The 19,655-nt window shown below is 36.8% G+C and overlaps 1 protein-coding gene across 3 annotated transcripts in view; it reads right to left on the bottom strand.

Moving 5' to 3' along the window:
- Positions 1 to 19,655, bottom strand: part of ccser1 (coiled-coil serine-rich protein 1) — a 113,306-nt gene that overhangs the window by 49,630 nt on the left and 44,021 nt on the right. For all 3 annotated transcript variants that reach the window (XM_017413924.3, XM_025005434.2, XM_017413923.3), the window contains exons 9-10: positions 6,408 to 6,485; positions 1,319 to 1,399 (exon numbers count right to left, since the gene is read on the bottom strand). In XM_017413924.3, coding sequence (XP_017269413.1) covers positions 1,319 to 1,399; positions 6,408 to 6,485 — 159 coding nt within the window. The remainder of the gene's footprint in view (positions 1 to 1,318; positions 1,400 to 6,407; positions 6,486 to 19,655) is intronic.

The following is a 19,655-nucleotide window of genomic DNA, read 5'->3' as shown; positions in this document are numbered from 1 at the left end:
GAGATTGGAGAGTCCGACCCAAAGTCCCCAGGCTCTGCTTCCTGAATGGAAGACGTGCAGGTAGGATTGAGGAGGTCTTCGAAGTATTCGGCCCACCGACCCACAACGTCCCGAGTCGAGGTCAGAAGCACACCACCCTCACTATAAACAGTGTTGGTGCTGCACTGCTTTCCCCTCCTGAGACGCCGTTTGGTGGACCAGAATCGCCTCGAAGCCGTACGGAAGTCTTTTTCCATGGCCTCTCCAAACTCCTCCCATGCCAGAGTTTTTGCCTCAGCTACATATATATATATATATATATATATATATATATAAAAGAGGTATATGCACAGAAAATCTGCCACACTTCTCTGCCTCATTTTTGACCTGACCTCATGCAGAACTTGACTTCTCTTTGCTTTAATTCATAAAACCTGAATTTTCAAAAAAGGTTTTTATAGCCCACTTCTATTAGTCTACAGTCTCGGTCTTTGAGACTGTAAACAGCTCATCATTATGTAAGCATCCAAATAATTTAGAATTGATCTTTTTTCTTCACTGTAGTTTCACACGGCATGTGGAGGTTGAAAACCATTGCTGCTAATGCAAACTGATTCCGACACATCCAAATAACGCATTCATTTTGCTCTTGACGTTGTATCAGTTAACTCAAACAATATTTCTTGTGTGTTTGTGTATCTGTGTGGGTAAGTCAATGCGTTGTGTGGGTCTTGAGCACCCACTCCTTCACACAATGGCAAGGGTTTTTTTTTTTTCTTTTAACTGTGTTTCTTGCCAACTTTATACACAACCGGATTAAAAGTATAAAAGAACCTTTGTAGCAGAGAAGGAGATGAAAAAGGTGTTTTAAAAAGAATAAAAAAAGGGGAGAAAAAGAGACAGACCCCAAAACTCTGCTCCTGTTTCTGTTACAGGCAGCCATTTTTAGACAGTCATCCATTAAGTCTGCTGCGTTCCCATACTGTCAGGCTTTCGAGAAGCCAAAGAGGCCGTGTCATCCGAGGGCATTAGGCAGGCAGGGAGGAAACGGCACTCTTTCTGAATGCTGTAGGACTTTGAAGGAAGAAAAGGAGGAGCTGATAGTGGACTATAATATGCAGGAAAACGTTTTTAAACAGAGCGAGATGGAAGGTGCTCTTGAAAATATGGCAGGAAAAAAACCCAAGAAGAGATTTTTATGAAAACAGTGCCTAATATTTTATACGTTTTTTTGTAGCATGGAAACTGAGTCAGGTGTATGAGTATGAGGCGCACAATGCAGCAATTGTGTGTTTCAGTCTGACAGGGCGACGGTGTGTGTTGTCTGTGAGCGTCTTACCTCTGGCCCCATGTGTTCTGTTTGCGTTGTGCGATCAGTCATTTGGCAGTCTTTCATCTTCAGGGCAGCTTTGGCACTCTCCTGCATACAGAACAAACACACAACCATAAACTGTGTCACTGTGTCCACGTCTCACCAAAATACATCAAATACTAATAAATGCGAGCCACTACTCTCACAGCAGATCTATGGCTTGCTTCCACTCAACACTTGTTGCAGTTGGCTTCTACACTTTGATCACTATTAAAAGAAAAATACAATGCAATTCCACTGGTTCAACCATTTTGTCTGGATAACCAACTGGTCATAAAACAAGGCTAAATTGAGAATCCATCCATAAAGTACATAAATAGAAAATTATTATAATTTTTACAGAAATTTTGAGCATAACAAGCAAAAGATAAAGCTGACCAAGGTGCTAGAAGGGTCCTTCTAGAAGACAATTAATAGGTTTCCTTAGACAGATTTATAGATAGAGGTGTAGTCAGAGAAGAACTGTCCCTTTCCTTCAAAACACAGCAATTTTACCTTGACCAAAAACCAGCCAACCCTTCTCTTACCTCTACGTGATTGTTTTTAAAACGCAGGTTGCAAGCCCTAAGAGGCACCCAGCACCATTTCCACCGGGGGCACTTTACGACGTTGTCACTAATCATTCTGACATTTTCTCCCGAAACTGCTCGTGGGTTGGAGAACAGAATGGGTGGAAAGTTGCAGTGGGTATGACATATGGAGAAATTGATTAACCTCAATTACAATTAATTGCCCAAATTAAAACAAGGTTTATGGTAAGGAGAATGAAAGAGAAGTATTTATGGTAAAGCTCTAAATCCACATATACTGTCCTCTTCGAATTCAGTACAAGTGAGGTCAGATTGAGTTAAAAAGCTGTTTTCATTAATCATAGCTGACTAAGAGAAAAAGCAAAAGAGGCTTTCTTGAGCTGAATGTTGCACTTTGAGTACCATCCAAGATGGAGGAAAACTCATAAAAAGTGAAAGCTTGTGATGGCCAGCCAGCTAGCAAGTCCTTCTATAAGATAATTAATGGGTTTTCACTGGCAGCTTTACAGACGGGGAGCAGAATAAGGAGAGCAATGGCGATGAGTTGCCCTTTCCTTCAAATGCTGCACTTTAACTTCACTTTGGCTGGACAATTTTCCTCTAAAACTCCCACATGCAGACAATACACACCCTCACCAAAGTTCAAGTGCACAACACTCACATAGCTGTGCAGCTTCATAAATTTGAAGCAATGCCAGTGCCCCATGTGCCATGGGCATATGGTAAAGATAAAAATAAGGTTAAGCTTTGGCTGCAGAAAAGAAACTACCCATTATTTATTAATACACATAAATACAGTGCTGTGCAAAAATGTTAAGCCACCACTTATTCCTTTATATTTTGCTATCAAGAAGCCAGGCTTTTTTTTTATTTTACAATGGTCTTGAGTAATATTGATCACAGCTTTCAGAGGGTCTTTCAAAGGTTTACTCTGACCATTACCTGTTTTTTATTTTTACTTGTTTTCAGCCCGATACTTGTACATGACCATTTTTTAGAGGTCTCCTGTTTGATAAAGCACTTAGAACTAACCAAGAAACCAAGAATACAGCATTTTTTTTAGTTACAAAAAAGCTGAATAATACACACATTGACATAAAATATTATTTTCCAAAAAATATTTTTCCAAAATAGATATTAGCCAAAAACTTGGCATGGCTCAACTGAAGGGCAACATGCATCTATCCAGTCCTGTGTCAGGTCTGTTTTTTTTTTGTTGTTGTTGTTTTTGTCTTTTTGTTTGTTTTGTTTTTTGCAAGGACATCCCTATTACATGGTGTATGTCTGTTGTAAAATTTTAGGCTCATGAGTTCTCATTTGGTCTTTCAAATGTCAAGTTTCCTCAGTTTTTTGTCAGTCACAGCACAAACTGTCGATATATGCCAAAGCCAAGGTCCACCTCACAAGGCCAGGGTTAGGGTATGTATCCCACCTGTTCCTGTCCAGGTGGAACTTCCATCAGTCCAAGATTAGTTGTCAGCTTATGTTGCTACTGTCATAGCGTCTGCACATGTCTTGTCAGTCTGCACACATTCCACCTAATTAAGTTCTGGTCTCATGGTATGGGAACATTCAGCTCGGTTAAGAGTTAACTGTTGTCCTGCAAGTACAGGTCCACGTGTCTATAAATATGCACTAAGTTCTTGTAATGGAGTCAGTCAACATCTGTTTAAGAGTTTGCTCATAGTCTGCCTGGTGCTGAGTGTGCAGTCATTTTGTTTCACAAATCCTATAGACTGTATCTATCCCAAAAGGCCTTAGACTGCCAGAGAAATCCCTGGTTTGTCTGTCATACCTGCCACTTCTCCACCTCCCTGAGGGGTTCATTCTTCACTTGTCAGGAGTCTTGCCTGAAATGCCCCTAAGGGGTCCTTGTCTCATACTGGGTATACTCCTGACCATCCTTGCCGGTTCACCTTCAGGTTTGCCCCCTGGCTGCCCCCTGAACTGTGTTGCTCATCCAGACAGCCCCAAAGCTGCTTTCCTTTGTGACAACACCTCTCTCCCTTCCTCCAAGCTGCCTCACTTATCTGTGTTTCATACTGAAACTTCAGACTTTTATGAGCTTCAAATTCTTGTAATGTGACAACCCTAGTCTATGCCTGGGTGAATTTATACACATAGTGGACAGTCAATTTGATATTCCAAACTTGTGTGAGTCACTAATATGTAACAAAAAAATTAAAAGTTTAGAAATTCTTATGGTCACGTACATCAGGATGTATTAAAACAAGAGACAGGACTGAAAGATGGAAGTACACTTCAGCTTATTTTTTCTTCCAAGTGTGGATTTTTGTTGATTCACTTAGTTCTTATCTTTTTGTTTTATGTTCCAAAAAAAGCCCCCCCCATACATTTAGTTTTAATTAGTTATTTGAAGCTTAAAGAAAAGTATCATGTTATACAGCTTGTTAGCAAGTTAGGAGGGTGTGTAGGTGGGACTTTTATAATGAGGGCTATAGCTCCACATCCCTTAGGCACAGAATAGCTCCAAAAATACAACGTGGCAGCTCCTAAAAAACAAACCGTATGGGTTTAATTTTGAACAACAGGAGAAGGCAGAGTCGCTTCGTCCACCTTTATTAATGTTGATGGTCACGTACTGAAAACAAGTTTTCCAATGGCTGACACACACGGTTTGGAAACAACAGCTAAAATTCATTTTACTCCCACTTAAGACTTCAGATAACCTCTCCAGAGAAAGAAAAAGTATGTGATTATACCCTACTTTAGCTGTAGGGGACCCAGACTTAACCCATTTAGGTAATATGCATTTATTCGTAAACAACAAACATTTTTCCAGATGGTTAAACTCTAATTTGTTCAGGTTTATTTAACCTTTATAGACATCAAGGAGAAGAAGGGATAAATGAGCATTTCAAATCTGATGGAAAATTGAATTCCTTTTTTTTTTCTGAGATGCCCCGCACAAAAATGATTTACAATTCTAAAAGCAATCTTTTCTATAAGGCATAAGGCAGAATAAAAATTTCACACTGTGAACACGGATACTCACCCTGAAAGCAATATCAGGATACGAAGGTGTTCAGTGCAAAGAGAAATTGGTGTCAATAATGTAACCTGTATGTCATCTTGCTAGCAAATTTGCCCAAGTCTGTATTAGATCCGCATTAGTTGCACAGCCAAATTAAAAAGACAAAAGATGAAGATAGGTGCTGCTGACAAGAAGATAGAGAGAGATGATGGAAGGAGATGAAATAGTGAAAAAGAATTAATGCAAGTGCCAAAAAGTGATCAAACAAACAGATGTCGTATGAGACTCAAGTCAGTGGGTTGTACTGGCATCGCTCACTGCTTTAACACTGACACATTATTCTGCTAAGGCCTGGCATAATGTCTGCATTCCATTACTTTGATAGAGCAGGTGACAAATTACAGACATGTGGATGACAAATGATAATAGATTTTGCTGTGTGGAGCATTTCTGCAGCTGCTTCAAGAATCAAGTTTTTAAAATATTCCAAAAAGGCAGTATTAGGCAATATATTTTGTATTTAAATCTCCATATTTCATAAGTATGGTACAGATAACCGTTATGGATATTACAAATTGTTTCCCATCCTTATTTAGAATGACAAGTTTTTAAAACGTTGTGGGGGTCAGGACTGTAGTTCCAATAGCATGTTTTTAAATGGTACTGGCAGTAAACGGTAATAAATATCAGCATAAATAGAAAAAAAAAACAGATTTTCTGCTGCTACACTATGTGACATTCATGGAATGACTTAAAAGTTTTAGTAGTGCCATTCTTTCATTTGTTTCTTCAGTTTCTTTTCGTGAGAATTTTTTTTTGTCACCGTCTCCTCAGTGACATACTCAGTGTCTTGCAAAATAAAAAATAAAAAGAAAAAGCATAAATCATCTAAAATTGAAATATCTCGGCTTTCTGAGATGACTCAAATTCCACTGTGAGTTTTTCTTGCCGTTCGTGTAGACTGAGGATGCAGTGTATGAAATGTCTGTATGTAAACTGATTTATTTTTAATTTGTGCTTTTTATATTTTAATGCATAAATACTGTCATTACACCTTTATATTTTGAATTGCGTTTTTCTATCCTGTGCTTTTATATAACGTCTTTTTACCCGTCTTGTCTATGTGTCTTTGTGTGCCTGAGTTAAAGCGTAAATAGAGCTTTTATTTATTATTAACAGCGTTTTAAATCTTAAACAATGAGTCAAAAGTCTTTGCCAAAGACTTGACATAATATTAAAATATATGTTGCTTTTCTGGATTAGATTAACCTTCACATAATTGTAGGAAGGATGTGCAAATATGACCATGAGTGCAGTTGATCAGCCTTCAGTTGTGTCAGGAGGTCAAAATTAAGTTCAGTATCAATCAAAAAGGTTTGGCATAAATAAATAAAAGGTTTTATTTGACCCCATTTAAACAAAGAGAAGGTCTGACAGCATAAAAATGCTGATTGTGTCATGTATACTCAAAGGTACAGCCACTGAAGTCCAAGAATATACTGTATGTATAAGTTTGGTAAACGAATCTTACCAGTTCGCTCTGGAGTCTGAGAATCAGCTCGTCCTTTTCTCTCAATTGTTGCAGCAAGGCTTCCTCTTTGTTGAGATCCTGAGCACAAGAGAGGAGAGCTATGTTAAATAATAATAGATAAAACAGCAGATTTATTTAGAGGACCACAGTCTCACCAAAAAAACAAAACAACAAAAAAGCATAAAGCCAAGGAGGACAAAAGACAAAGGTGTTTGTAAGTGTTTTATTTGTATTTATGAGAGTATTTGTTTCCAGCCTTTCTATGCAGGATGTGTGCATGTGTAATAAAGTTGTCATTTTGTGCCTGCTGCAGGAATGTGATCTCTTCTTGCAACATCTCTGTGATAAACTTGATGTATCCAATGGTCGCACACAACACTTTAATATGACCTTCCACTGTCAGGAGATATTACTGTAGGCAAGATGGAGAGGAGCTACAAAGACAGAGGACATACAGTACAGAATAATAATAATGCTAATAAAAATAACTTTATTCTTACAGCGACTTTCACAAGTAACAGTATAGACTGGGGCAAAAAGAAAATGTTTTATGAATGGTTCTAAAAATGTCTCCAAACCTCATTTTCCCTGTCATGGTTTTGTAACACCTAGCCATCTTTCGACCCAGGCGACTGGAAGCCACCAGAGGATGGCTCTGAGGGAGGTCAACAGTAAGAAGTTAGATCCAGAAGCTTTTATTAAAATATTTAACTTAATTCTAAAACTGACAGGTGTTTAAATTCTCAACAAAGAGCAAAAGAAAGAAAGAAAGAAAGAAAGAAAGAAAGAAAGAAAGAAAGAAAGAAAGAAAGAAAGAAAGAAAGAAAGAGACAAGTAAGTAATGAGTGATAAGATGGACAGAAGGAAATGGCAGACAGTCATTACCTCGTCAAGGACATAAAAGCAAAAGAAGAGAAGAGGGGTAAGATAACAGGAGGAAAATGATGGGGGGAAACTTAGGGAAAGGCGGGGGGGAGGGGGCAGTGGCAAAGCAAAGGAGAGGACAGAGAGAGCCTCAGGCTGAGTATGATGGTCTAAAACTATGGGGAGCTATCTTGCTAAAGGACACACAGCAAGTTGGAGAGAGACCACAGGGAGGAATACAGCTATGCCATCATCCGTTAAATGACCTTCTTGATGCAAAACCAGACAGCTAGCCCGGAACATTTCCTCAAGATAAATCAAAATTGAGAAAAGAGAAAATGTAACCAGTGCATGATTACAGAAGCCCCTGGAAACCACGAGGGAGAAAAAATATTTCTGTCAAGTACCTGTAAGAAGAAGCTACCATTGCCTTATTTGCCCTAGAATTCAAATTCTAAAGAAAAAAATCTGTCAGCAATGACATCTGTATAGAAATTAGCTAACATCTCCACTTACAAACTCATTATAACACATCAGTAACTATCTGAGTCCTGACCCTTTGTGGTGTAAAACAATAGTTCTGTTACAGAAATATTGAATTTAAAGATGTAAAAATCAATGTCACAAATTCACAGCTCAGGAGAATAATCTATAATGCTCCTCAAGGTTCAGTTTTGGAACCGAAGTTTGTTTTTGTTTTTTTAAATGATCTTTGTTTTCTCACTAATTTGTTACAACTTATGAAGTTCATAGATAAAAAGAAAAAAAATAAATAAATTGGTGCAATAATAGATCCTAAACGGTGCTGGAGACCATACATAGTACATTTAAACAGAAGTTTTATATTATCTGAATTTATTTTGCGCTTTGTATGGAATAATAATTATGAGTCGAGCCTGCCTTTATTAAATTCCTCTTTTGTGAAGCAATATGTCATACCACGTTGACATTTGAGAAAATGCATATAAAGCAAATAATGGCTTGATATCTAAACTTAAAAAAGAACTTTCAGATTATTCTATAAGGTAATTTGAAAAGAATCTCGAGATATTATATTCATACGCTGCAAATGTTTAACATTTACTGGTCGTATACATCAATAAAATGAAGAATATCTTGTTCATTGTTATATTCTTTTTATTACATTTAGAGGAAGAACACCATCATAGTTTTATTTGTAGAAGTTTACACAGAGATAATGAGAAATATAAAAGTGTTTTAGTTCTGGGAGTCAAATTATACAATAATACAAATCAGTTCAAAGTTAGTATCACTATTAGGCTTGAATATAGATTTAAAATCTAGATGAAAATGAGTTAGAATGTAAACAGTAATATGTGTGAACTGTGGGGTCTTTATGAAAGTCAAATTATAGAATTTGTTTGGTATTTTTTTGTCTTGCTGATTTTTTTGTTTGATTGGTGTGGGATGAGGACATGAATAAGTTTAGCTTCAGCCCATGACTTTTTTAGATCCTAAAGTTCTGGTGAAAGCTGTGATAATAAACTGACTGCTCTTTTTCTTTAAAAATGAACAAAACCATTTATTTTACAACTCCTCTTTTGCTTTCTATTATGCATTAGTTGTAATGTGAGTTAACAGATGGTGTTTTTTGTTTAAATAGTTATGATCGCTGCGTTCATATTTGCAGAAATGGCTGAGTCTGATGGCTGGTTTAAGACCCGTCCTCTCATTTTTAGTAAAAGAAAAATAAAACAGTATAAGGATGGATCTACTGGGAGACTGTTAGCCACTTCATCAACTTTGTGAACCTGATAAATAAAACTTTACAGGTGATATGAATGTCTGATCGTTTGCCTGGGAAAGTTCATGTTTCCCAGTTTCTGACATTTGGACGGGAAGCTCGGGGTCAGACGGTGTTAATGTGGCATGTACTTTTTAGAAACTGTTGTCTCATTTCCTCAACTCTCCCCGAGTAAACACTTTCCACTCAAACTTGACAGCTACAGAGTTGGTAGCGACTTTCCATGAATTTTAAACACCAGTAGAGTAGAAATCCACAAGGTGCATGGGAAAGTTTTGCTGATTTATTTATTTGTTTTTGGCTCCCTCATTTGACATGTCCAACTGATGATGAGGTCTGCGTTTACTTCAAAGAGGCCCCAACTAAAAGCTCTCCCAAGTGCCGCCACATGATAAAACCTATAAAATACCTTTTCCATTAGGAACCAGGAAAACAATTAACAAAAACAAAACCCGCTGGCGTTGAATGAGAATGCGCCCCTTTACAGAGGAGATAACGTTATTTATAGATAATAGGAGCGTTTATTTTTCCTGCTGCCAGAGCACAGACATAAGCAGCACAAAAATGACTAGCATGAGATTTAGATGGGACTGAAAAAGCAGTGCCATGGTGTGACAATTACCACATTAGTCAGCCTCTAAAATTATTCTCACCCAAATAGAAATGAAGGCTGTACTAAATGAGCAGTCTGGCTAAAGCCACACATCAGGTATTTTGTTGTGCCTTATGAAAGTGCGTGACACTTTATGCGTAGATGATGTATAAAAATGACGGAACTTGTGAAAACTTGAAAATGTCCATATTTATGAGATTTTGAAACACCTTAGTATTCAAAGCAAAGCAAAGCCAAAGTGAGGACACAGAGTTGAATGTCATAATGCTGGACAGGTAACTTTAATCTTAATGTCATGGCTCAAACACTGTGGTCATTTGGCTAATATACCCCTTGCTGAGCAGCTCCACTTACTGCACTGCAGAAATAATTTGAAGGAGAGAAATATCATCAAACCCAACAGTAAAGTGAGAAAGTTTACTTTGGTGCTGAAGGAAGCACAACAAAAAGCATTAAGTCTCCCATCAGGTGGCATTCTAGCCAATTTTTCAAGCCTGAATTGAATATAGAAGGCTGGGGCAGAAAAGTGGGACATGTGAATTTATTTCTAATGTGATTGGAATGGCCTCAGTAGGGACAAATCTGATCAGAACCATTGAAGTGCATCCACTTCTGTAAAGAGATTTGCTTTTGTAAAGAGGTTGAGGCCTCTTAATAATTGCAATCAGTAGCCAGCTGAAGGAGTAGAGAGATGAATTACATTCCCTCTGTTTGGGGGGGAAAAAAAACGCATACAGTTTCTTACTTTTTTAGAAACACACCATCAGAAAATGTGAAGGTTATTTTTTATTTTTTTTTTAAATCACCCACACATTGCCCCTCAAGTTGGCAAGAAATACAAGGAAAAAGAATATTAGACCATGGACATCAAGTGCATGGGATAAAAAATAAAAATAAAAACTAGAGGAGGACATCTCGCTACATTGACCATAACAGTTTCTAACCATTGCTTTGTTTTAAACAAGATAGCAAAGTGTTGAGAGTTGCCTGAGAAGCTTTTAGAGGTTTTTATGTATTTATTTTTCCTCACAGAGTAAAACATACAGCTTTGAGCTGCTGGTTAAAGGTCTCTCACGCTCAGATGGAAGAAGTTGCTGTTTTAAATGCGCAATCACTTTTTGTTTTAAATTTGGTCTAGAATTTTTGAACATCTACAAATGCATACACACACACTAAAAGTATAACAGACTACCTAATAAATAACCTAAACTCTAGTCAGACGGCTAACCATGCAGAGATCCTTATACAGTTTATATTCATACACAAAAGCCTAAAGTGAAATAAGACTATAGTATTAAAATAGCCACATATCTGATATTGGAAACTTGATGTACATTTGAAAATGTTGCTATCAATAAAGTGAAGGACGAGAAATAACTACTCCTCACACGTTTTCCATATATGTAATTTTATTTAAAACTAATTTTCTGGATTTGTTTGTCTGTAACATTGTCTGTTACTTAACATAATTTTTGACCAAGTTTTGAGTACACAACAAGTCATAGATTGACAACTATCTACTGAATTAAATTTCTAAAAGATAATGGCCCATCAAAGAATCTTGGTTTTCGTAGATTTCCTGATGGACGTTATTGAGCAATTTATATCTCTTCCTATTAAATCCTGATTATACAAATTGTTCAACATGTATACCTCCTAATTCTGGGGTTAATTGAAGTGAAAGAAGATTAAAACAATGTGAAAATAAAATTAAATCCAATCTGCTGGCTTCCTTAGAGAACTAATTCCCATTTTATAATTTAATGAGTCTGACTGTAGTGGACTGAGTTGAACTGTATGTAACTAGACATGAATATGAATCTGAATTTAGTGGATTTAGTTGTAATAAAACCAAACTGGAAGTAACTACATTGAAGTAGACCATGCAGGTAAAACTGAGTTTGACCTCTTTGCATTTGTGTAGCATCTTGAAATGACTTGTTGTGAACTGATGCTATATGAATAAATTGAACTGAATTCTAGATACAATATGTTCTTGTTGGAAAAACGATGTGGGAACAATGTCAAATAATAATCAAACACGTGTTTTTAACTGTGGGAAGAAGTATAGCACCTAGAAAAACCACACAAAAGAAGCAGCCCAACTCCAAGAGCCCAGTCGAATCACTGAATCAGGAACCTTCTTGCTGTGAGACAACAATGTTAACAACCACACCACCGTGCAGACTAAAGTTATAAAAAGGTACAAATGTGTCTTCAAAAAAGGTTAAAAACAAAAAAAAAACAACTAGACTTCTATTCGTCTATTCTATTTCAACTACAGAATAGAAGTCCAGTTGTTTTTTTGTTTTTTTTTAACCTTTTTTGAATTTACCATGGCCTGAATGACTGAGAATCTACACCAGCGTGCAAATATGTCTTTAGTTGTAATGATTAAAAAAATAAACTTTAATATTAACTTTTAAATTAAAAGATGCACAGTACTTACCTGAAATACCGTTTCTGCATCTTAGAAGATACGTTTATGAAAACTGTATCTTTGAGTCCAGAAATGGAAACTCTTGTCTCTGTGCGTAGGCTGCTCCAGGCAAATGAACACCTGATACAAGTGCTCTGAGGGTTTAATTTTATTCCTGCTGCTTCGTGTGTACGTTCATGTTATCAGTTTAAAGCTGATTAAAGCCTTGCACCTAAGTCTTTAAGATGGAAATGTGACTGCCATATATCTTGTTTTCTATAGTTATCTTCAACTTTCTCGTTCAATCAAAACTTTGCAAATTAAGATGAGCTAAAACAGCTGTCAGGATATTAAGGAGGACTAGAAAATTGTATCAAACTATGTCTCTTCTTGCTCTTTTAAATTGGCTCCTGGAACATGCTACCCCGCTGACTTTAAGATTGTACTTTTTTTATTAATAAAACATTCACAGACTCCCACCATCCTAATTATCCCCTTCTAATAACTCCTCATAGACCGACCAGGTCAAAGAGATTACAGATCTCTGGATTATTACTAAATTAAATAAAACATCAGTGGGAGCTTTGTTTTATCAAGACCTTCTTTTCTGAAATGGACCTCCTTTTTATATTTTTAGACCATATTTCTGTTAAATCAAAACAGATGTATTCACATCTTTCATTCTGATTAAGTTTCTAATACATCCAAATATGAGACTCTTGAAATTTAAAAATCCCTTTAACAAGAGTTTCCAAGTCAAAACAAGCATTAGCTCAAAAAAGCAAAGTTACACAAGACAAACAAAAAGAAGGATTATTTATAACATACTATAAGTCCAACAACAGGGCAATTAAAACTATAAACACTGCAAAACTAAGTAAGCATCAATCTAAGTACTTATTAGATTATTGCTGCGATCATGATAAACAGTGGAAAGACTGATGACTCATAACAATTTCAATATATCGATGTCTGTAATGTTTAATTTGTTCATCTTTATTTAGTGGCACAAGTTTCTTAAGATTCAGGTGGTTTTGGAAATTATTTCAAGTGTGGGTGGTAGGAAATTCAAACATCTTTTTTTCATAACTCAGTATGGATTCTCTGTAAAAGGAACACGTTAAGAGTTGGCAAAGGATTGTATTTTATTGTCCTTATGTATTCTAAACCTTAGAATTTACTGCTTTTAGATTCTGTTTTATCATATATGTGCAGTGCTTTAAATACAACTTGTGATGTGAAACTAATTTAAACTTACAAACGACCCTCTTAACTAAGTCTAATAATACATACACACAGAAAAAAATGTTACCTTGGTCTTTTTATAGAAAATGAAGAGGAGGCATTATATATAGTATATTTTTTTCAAAATAAAGAGACAACTGTCTTTGAATTACTCTTACTGCTAATGGAACTTGAGGAGCCACGGTTGTATGTAAAAAAGCTACGATTCAGTCTTTCTGGACACATACCACCATGCAAAGTGAGGCACAAATGTGTCTTATCTTTATAATTTAATATAAATCTAAATATAGTACAGGATACAAAAATGTGCCATATTAAAAATGACTAAATAGAAATGTGTTTTAAACATGCTTAATGTGTCCTTTAAACAAATTTGGTGTTAAACATTAAACATTAAAGCTTCTGGTGTCTACAGAAGCTTTAATGTTGTTCCTACTTTATACAATGCAAATGTAACTAGAAATACTCTGAAAGGGTCTATGTAACATTACTTGTTTGTGTAATCTGAGTAAATCTGGGCTCTGTGAAAAAAGGAAAAAAAAGGGGGAAAAAGCAGTAAAACAACTTTATAGTTGTTTATACTTCTGCACTGAATTTTTAAATCTGAATGCTAGGATAAAGGAAATAATACAAAATATGTTGGCGTTTTTCTCACAGTTTTGAGCATTCTGGCAGCATGTGAAACGGCTATGGCTGAGAAATCATCTTTTTATTTTACCTGCACAGATAGTCGGTTCTTTCTGCAATCAGCTCAAGGCTGAGAAGCTTTATAGCATGTAAGAGGGATGAACAATCGAAAATGTAAAAAAGAAAAAAAAAAAAAGACTCATTCAAATCTCACTAAAACGGGTTTGGGGTTTATCTCAAGTAGACTTATCAGAGGAACAGTAATTCGGAGAAGCAGGAATTTTACATAAGATATGGAGACCAAATCCTGGTAACTCTTCTTTTTAAATTCAATCTTAGAGTCTCTGTCTTCTATTAACCCACTGCAGTTTGTGACAGGCGGAATTTACTGGTCATCCTGGCTGTAGGTGTAGCTGAAAAATCAGAGAAACTTGGTTTGAAGAAAGATTTTCTAGAAGGAAAAAGGAAAACAGGAGACAAAATGTAGATGAAAGTAGACAGAAGAGCCTGCCAATCAGTTTTGTTTCACTGCTTTACTTTTTATGTCGATGTCTGTCACACGTTTGTGTACTCTGGATGTGTGTGAACATGTGTGCTAATAAACAATTTGTAATGCATGAGTTTAGTATTCTCATACATTTTCTATACTTGTATGTTTTTCTGCATTGAGGCACTGCTTTAAACCTCGTACTGGAAGTAGCGAATAATTATACATTTAAACCCACTGGAGTTACACGTATTTCATATAATTATGTACCATCCAACACAATGATGAATGTTTCTCTTTTGAAAAGACATTTGTGTCTGATGAAACAAAGGTAACGTACAAAAAAAGTCAGTTCAATTTTGCTGGAACAAAAGTTGCTGTCTTAGACCATTTTCCTCACGCACTGTTGCTCGGAATACACCACTGACAGCAACTCAAGGATGAGTTCCTTTTCCTGTCTTCTAAAATACGGTAGAGAACTTTAACTGGGACAAAATCTGGTTTAAAAAAAAACAGTGTCATATGCATTGGGTTTAAATTAAACTAGGGCGCACTGTGACATGGCAGCCTCTCAGGTGGCTACCGTAGATTATTTTTACACCCACAGAATCGTCTTCTGGAGTGCCAGGACTAACTTTTTTTCCTCTCGCCCCTCCCTCAATCCCCAATTTTTTTTCTTCAATCTTCTAACCATCTTTCTCGACTTCCTTCTTCATCAAAGTATCTCTTCATGTTTGCTCCCCTTGACCTCCATCTTTTTTTTCTCTTATTAAATTAATGTAATCTTTTGGACTACATATATATACATGACAACATCAACACCTACACTTCCCACAGACATTTTCTCCTTCATGTCATTTCTCTTCAATCCTTTTACATTGTAAGGTAATGTGTGCTATTCTCAGCACTGCGACTTCATCTTTCTGTTGTTTCCATGCCTTTAGCTGTGTCAAAGATTAGCCTCTGCCTCCCACTGTCTTATTCAGGCTCTTCTCTGTACATATACATCCACAGCTCTGTCTCCTGCCTAATCTCGAACACTTCAGCTCTTGCTGCTCTCTTCCTTATTAAACATCAGATTTTTTCCTTTGATCAGATGACACAAACTTTGAGATCTTTAGAATGAAACCTCCACCTGTCATGAGAAGAAATAATGCAAACATATCATTGCTAGGTTGTATTCTTACCAAAAATCAAACAGACACGAAGGCTCTAACAACAAAGAAAAGTAGAAGAAAGCCACAAATAACAGAATATATTTTCTTTTCCCCTCTCACATAGCCTTTGTCTTGGTAACAACAACAAAGCCAGGGCAGGTTCAGTCCCAGTCGGTGCTGCCAGCTGCACTCCGCCTCAGACAAAACCCAGTCGGAGCGTCGAGGAGCGCCGGTGTCACGAGAGCAGGACCTTGCATTCACAGGGCGGTACTAGTGACTGTGACAGTCAGCAGGCGCGCTAAATCTTGCAAAAATGTTGCCAAGACAGCCGCAGAGAAGTTAATTGAAGCATTATGTTTACTGCTGTGCGCGAGAGGAAAGTTTGAATGCACAAGGTGAGATTGTAGACGTTTCCGTTTAAAAAAAAATACAAATTCCGAGTAAGAAACTGTATGCAAACATGATGCAGTCTGACATTTTCTTAACCCTGAATGCAGGCTGATGATACGGCTGAAACAATGCATATTTTCAACACGTAACACGATTTAATAATCTGAAATACAAAATGTTCTGGAGGACTGTTCCTAAGTGAGTGAACACTGTTTTTACAACATGTTAAATACAAAATGCTGTTTGTTTTCCCTTAACTACACAATGTGTGTACGTGTGATGACAACCCCAGCAGCACAACATTTACCATCTATTGTTCTCCCTGCTCTGTGCCATGGCCTACCTGTGGCTTAACAGAAAATTTTTGACGTTTGGAAATTTTGAACAACCACATATTACAAAATACAACTACACAAGCAGGCATTTACAGTAAGTTTTGAGTATAATTTTATTCCATGGGAACATTGCACTCACTAAATTCCCCCCAAAATATAAACATTGACTCAATTGAACCCACTGTCTTTTTGCACACGCTGAATGATGAGAATCCTTAGGGTGAATCAATGGTCTTCAATGATGGTCAAAAGGATATTTAATACTGTGAAGGAAAAATGAATCTTTTTCCTACACAGAACAATACAAAAGTGCACATTACCTATCAAACAGTTCTATTAAAGTTGCCTTTGACGTTTGGTCTCACCATGCTCGGTCATGAGTAACCAGTTACTTAGTGGTGGATTGGTTGGTCAGCTTTAAAAAACGTGACTTTCTTCAGAAGAACGTGTCAGATTGTGTGGAAATGTCTGATACGGCGATGCAGGCGAGTTACTTAGCAGCCAAGCTTATTTCTAGGCAGAAGAAACGTTGCACAATAGTGGAGTGGCTCATTCTCCCTGCAGGAAAATGCAGATGCAAAATCAAAAGGGCCTCTGTCTGACAATACAATCAAAACTAGGAGCAGCAGCGAGCCAGATGGCTTTGGAAGAGCTCTTTGCTGGCATCAAACTTACCATATGTTGAAAATTTAGTTATTAAAACAGAGGTTTTAAGCACCATTTTTCGTGAGTGTCTATGCATGGGAGAACTATGACCAAAACGAAGACCAGTTTGTTCAGAAATGCTCAAAAGAAAAACTCACTACATTGTTTAGAAACTGCTTCTCATCCCTTTTGTGTTTGATGGCATTCTTTCATTTGGTTTACGGGGATGACAAGACGAGTTTGGGCATCTTCACTGAACAGTTCTTGGAGTTGCCTGCTGTTCAGTTCAGATTTAAATATTAGTAGGAACTTCTACTAACTTTATTTTTGTTAATAAATACAAGCAAATATATAAAGGACAAACTTAATCACAGTCGTTGTACTTTGTTCCCTCTGTATTTTTCCATCACATTTAATTTTGTAACCTGTTACATTTGAGCTAGTGCTGAAATTAGGCATCAAGATGTCAGCGAAAGCCCATACAACTGGTAGAAACTTGAGTTTTCCTGGAGTGGACTCTTAGCAAGATGATTATGGTGTTTGCCTCTTTAACTGCAAAATCATCACAGTTCGATTCTTACCAGAAAATGTTTCTGGCAACTCTCCGGCATCAATCAACTATTCTTCCTGTTTTATTCTTATTTTTAATCTCTTCTGGTCCAATTTTTTTCCCCAATCTCTCCTCTGTGTTCATGTGTATATTTGGGGAAAATTTAAGCCATAGCTGCTGTCTTCAAGCTGTGTCCCAGCCTACATTTTTAATTTTTCCTTATCATCCAGCTGACACTGATACTTCATGTAGGTCAGTAAGGAGGGCACTCGCACAAAATCTCTCTCTCTCTCCACTACTCACATACCCAGACACACACAAACAAACATACGCTAACCCACAGTGAAAATACTGACAACAATTTTTTTCACCCTTATAGTAAAACAAACACTGAAACGCAAACGAAGGTGCACACATACAGAGAGAAGCGGTACGCTCGATATAACGCCATGCTACATTTTTAATGGCAATGTGTTCGAACGCTACATCTGAAGAACTTCAAAATGACATAATGAAAAGAAAAAAAACAGCATCACAGAGCTGGGACTATACTCTCTACTGTGACAGACTAATAAGAACTCTGCAGCAACCCAACTATGGTATATTTCAATGAAAAGCTTGCCAAAAGTCCTCCCCTGATAGATTTAAACCCTGCTCACACACTCACATCCATTCAGGCACTTCAGTAGCTACCCACACATATGCTTCCTACTGAGATTAATAAATCTTATCCAGATCGCACAGCTCTGATGGACTTCGTTCACAGAGGAGGTCTGGAGCCTGTTAAGACATGCAGGCCACTTTCCTCTCTCTCTTCATCAGTTTATTCCCACCTCACTCACTTTTCATCACTCTTTTTGTGCGTCTCTTTTTTTTTTTTTTTTTTAAATCACTTGCCGCTTTGCTCTACATGCCTTGCCCCACTGCTCTCTTTCCTTGTATTTGATCTCTTTATGATTCAGTTAATTGATTCAGCATTAATTGTTATGATAAGGCTACGATTGAAGGAGACACAGAGATCAAAGAATAATTCAGTTTTATATTTCTGATCGCAGACACACTGCTGTGCTCTTTTAACTAAACAAGCCAGCCCAGTGTAATTTAGCAGTTCTGTGAGAGGAGGGTTTGATCTGCGCCTGTAACAAAAAGCAGAACAACTGAGCTCAACAAAAACCCGGTATACCATCTGAAGAAAACGATTCGTCGTTTTAAATCACACAGCAAGTCACGGCTGTTTGAAATGAAGTTTACGATTTACAATTTTTAAAACTCAATAAAGACACGCTGCCACAGAAATGTGTCTCCAAATGACAAGACAAATAGTGATGAGATGCAAACAATTATTTTTGCTTTAATCTTTCAACACACCAGAATACAAGTGAAATATTTCCAGTTGTTTGTTTTTAATAATCATAATTCACTTCGGTTGGGAGGAAAATACTACACTTCATTACAGCTGTCCAACAGAGGTAAAAGTAACTTTTAAAAATAATTTTGATTTATTGAAGATTTTATGTTTCGTGCAAGAATGTATTAGGAATATAAGATACTGTACTACACAATTATCTCCTGTATAAACAAACTGTCCATAAAGCTTCAACTCTTTTGTTTTATTGCTGCTTGTATGATGTTTCTCTAAAAGCAAAGATAAAACTAAATGTAGCCTGATGGTTACATAGCTAAAACTTAAACAGATTAGATTTATATTAATCAGTGCTCTCTGAAGTTTTTGAGAGATCACTAGCAGAACAGGGAGTTTGCAGCTTCAAACAGAGGAATATAACAGGGACTAAAATTTCTTAATAAGGCTTTTTTTAAACATGCTTTTTTCACAATGCTTCTTATGTTGACTAAATATCGTTTAAAAAGAAGTGTGCGTATGAGAAAGAGAATTTCACATTTTTTAAAGGTAGAAATCTGAGTAATTCTGTGAAAATATCAGCAAAACTCACAATTCCTTGCTGAAACTGAAGCCTCGCTTCCACCACTGTCAAACTGAGAACTGACCCAACCAGCTGCTTCGGAGGAGAACTTTAAATGGCTCCTGACATCCGGTCCTTTCAGACTAACTGTGACATGAGTTGCACTCCCTGTCGGGTTCAGCACTCTGAACAGTAAAATAGTAAACTGTAAAACAAAACTGTCAAGTAT

The sequence above is a fragment of the Kryptolebias marmoratus genome, linkage group LG1 (genome assembly GCF_001649575.2).
Source record: "Kryptolebias marmoratus isolate JLee-2015 linkage group LG1, ASM164957v2, whole genome shotgun sequence".
NCBI lineage: Eukaryota > Metazoa > Chordata > Actinopteri > Cyprinodontiformes > Rivulidae > Kryptolebias > Kryptolebias marmoratus.
The sequence above is the reverse complement of the archived record's forward strand: the minus strand, read 5'-3'. Positions and strand labels throughout refer to the sequence as shown.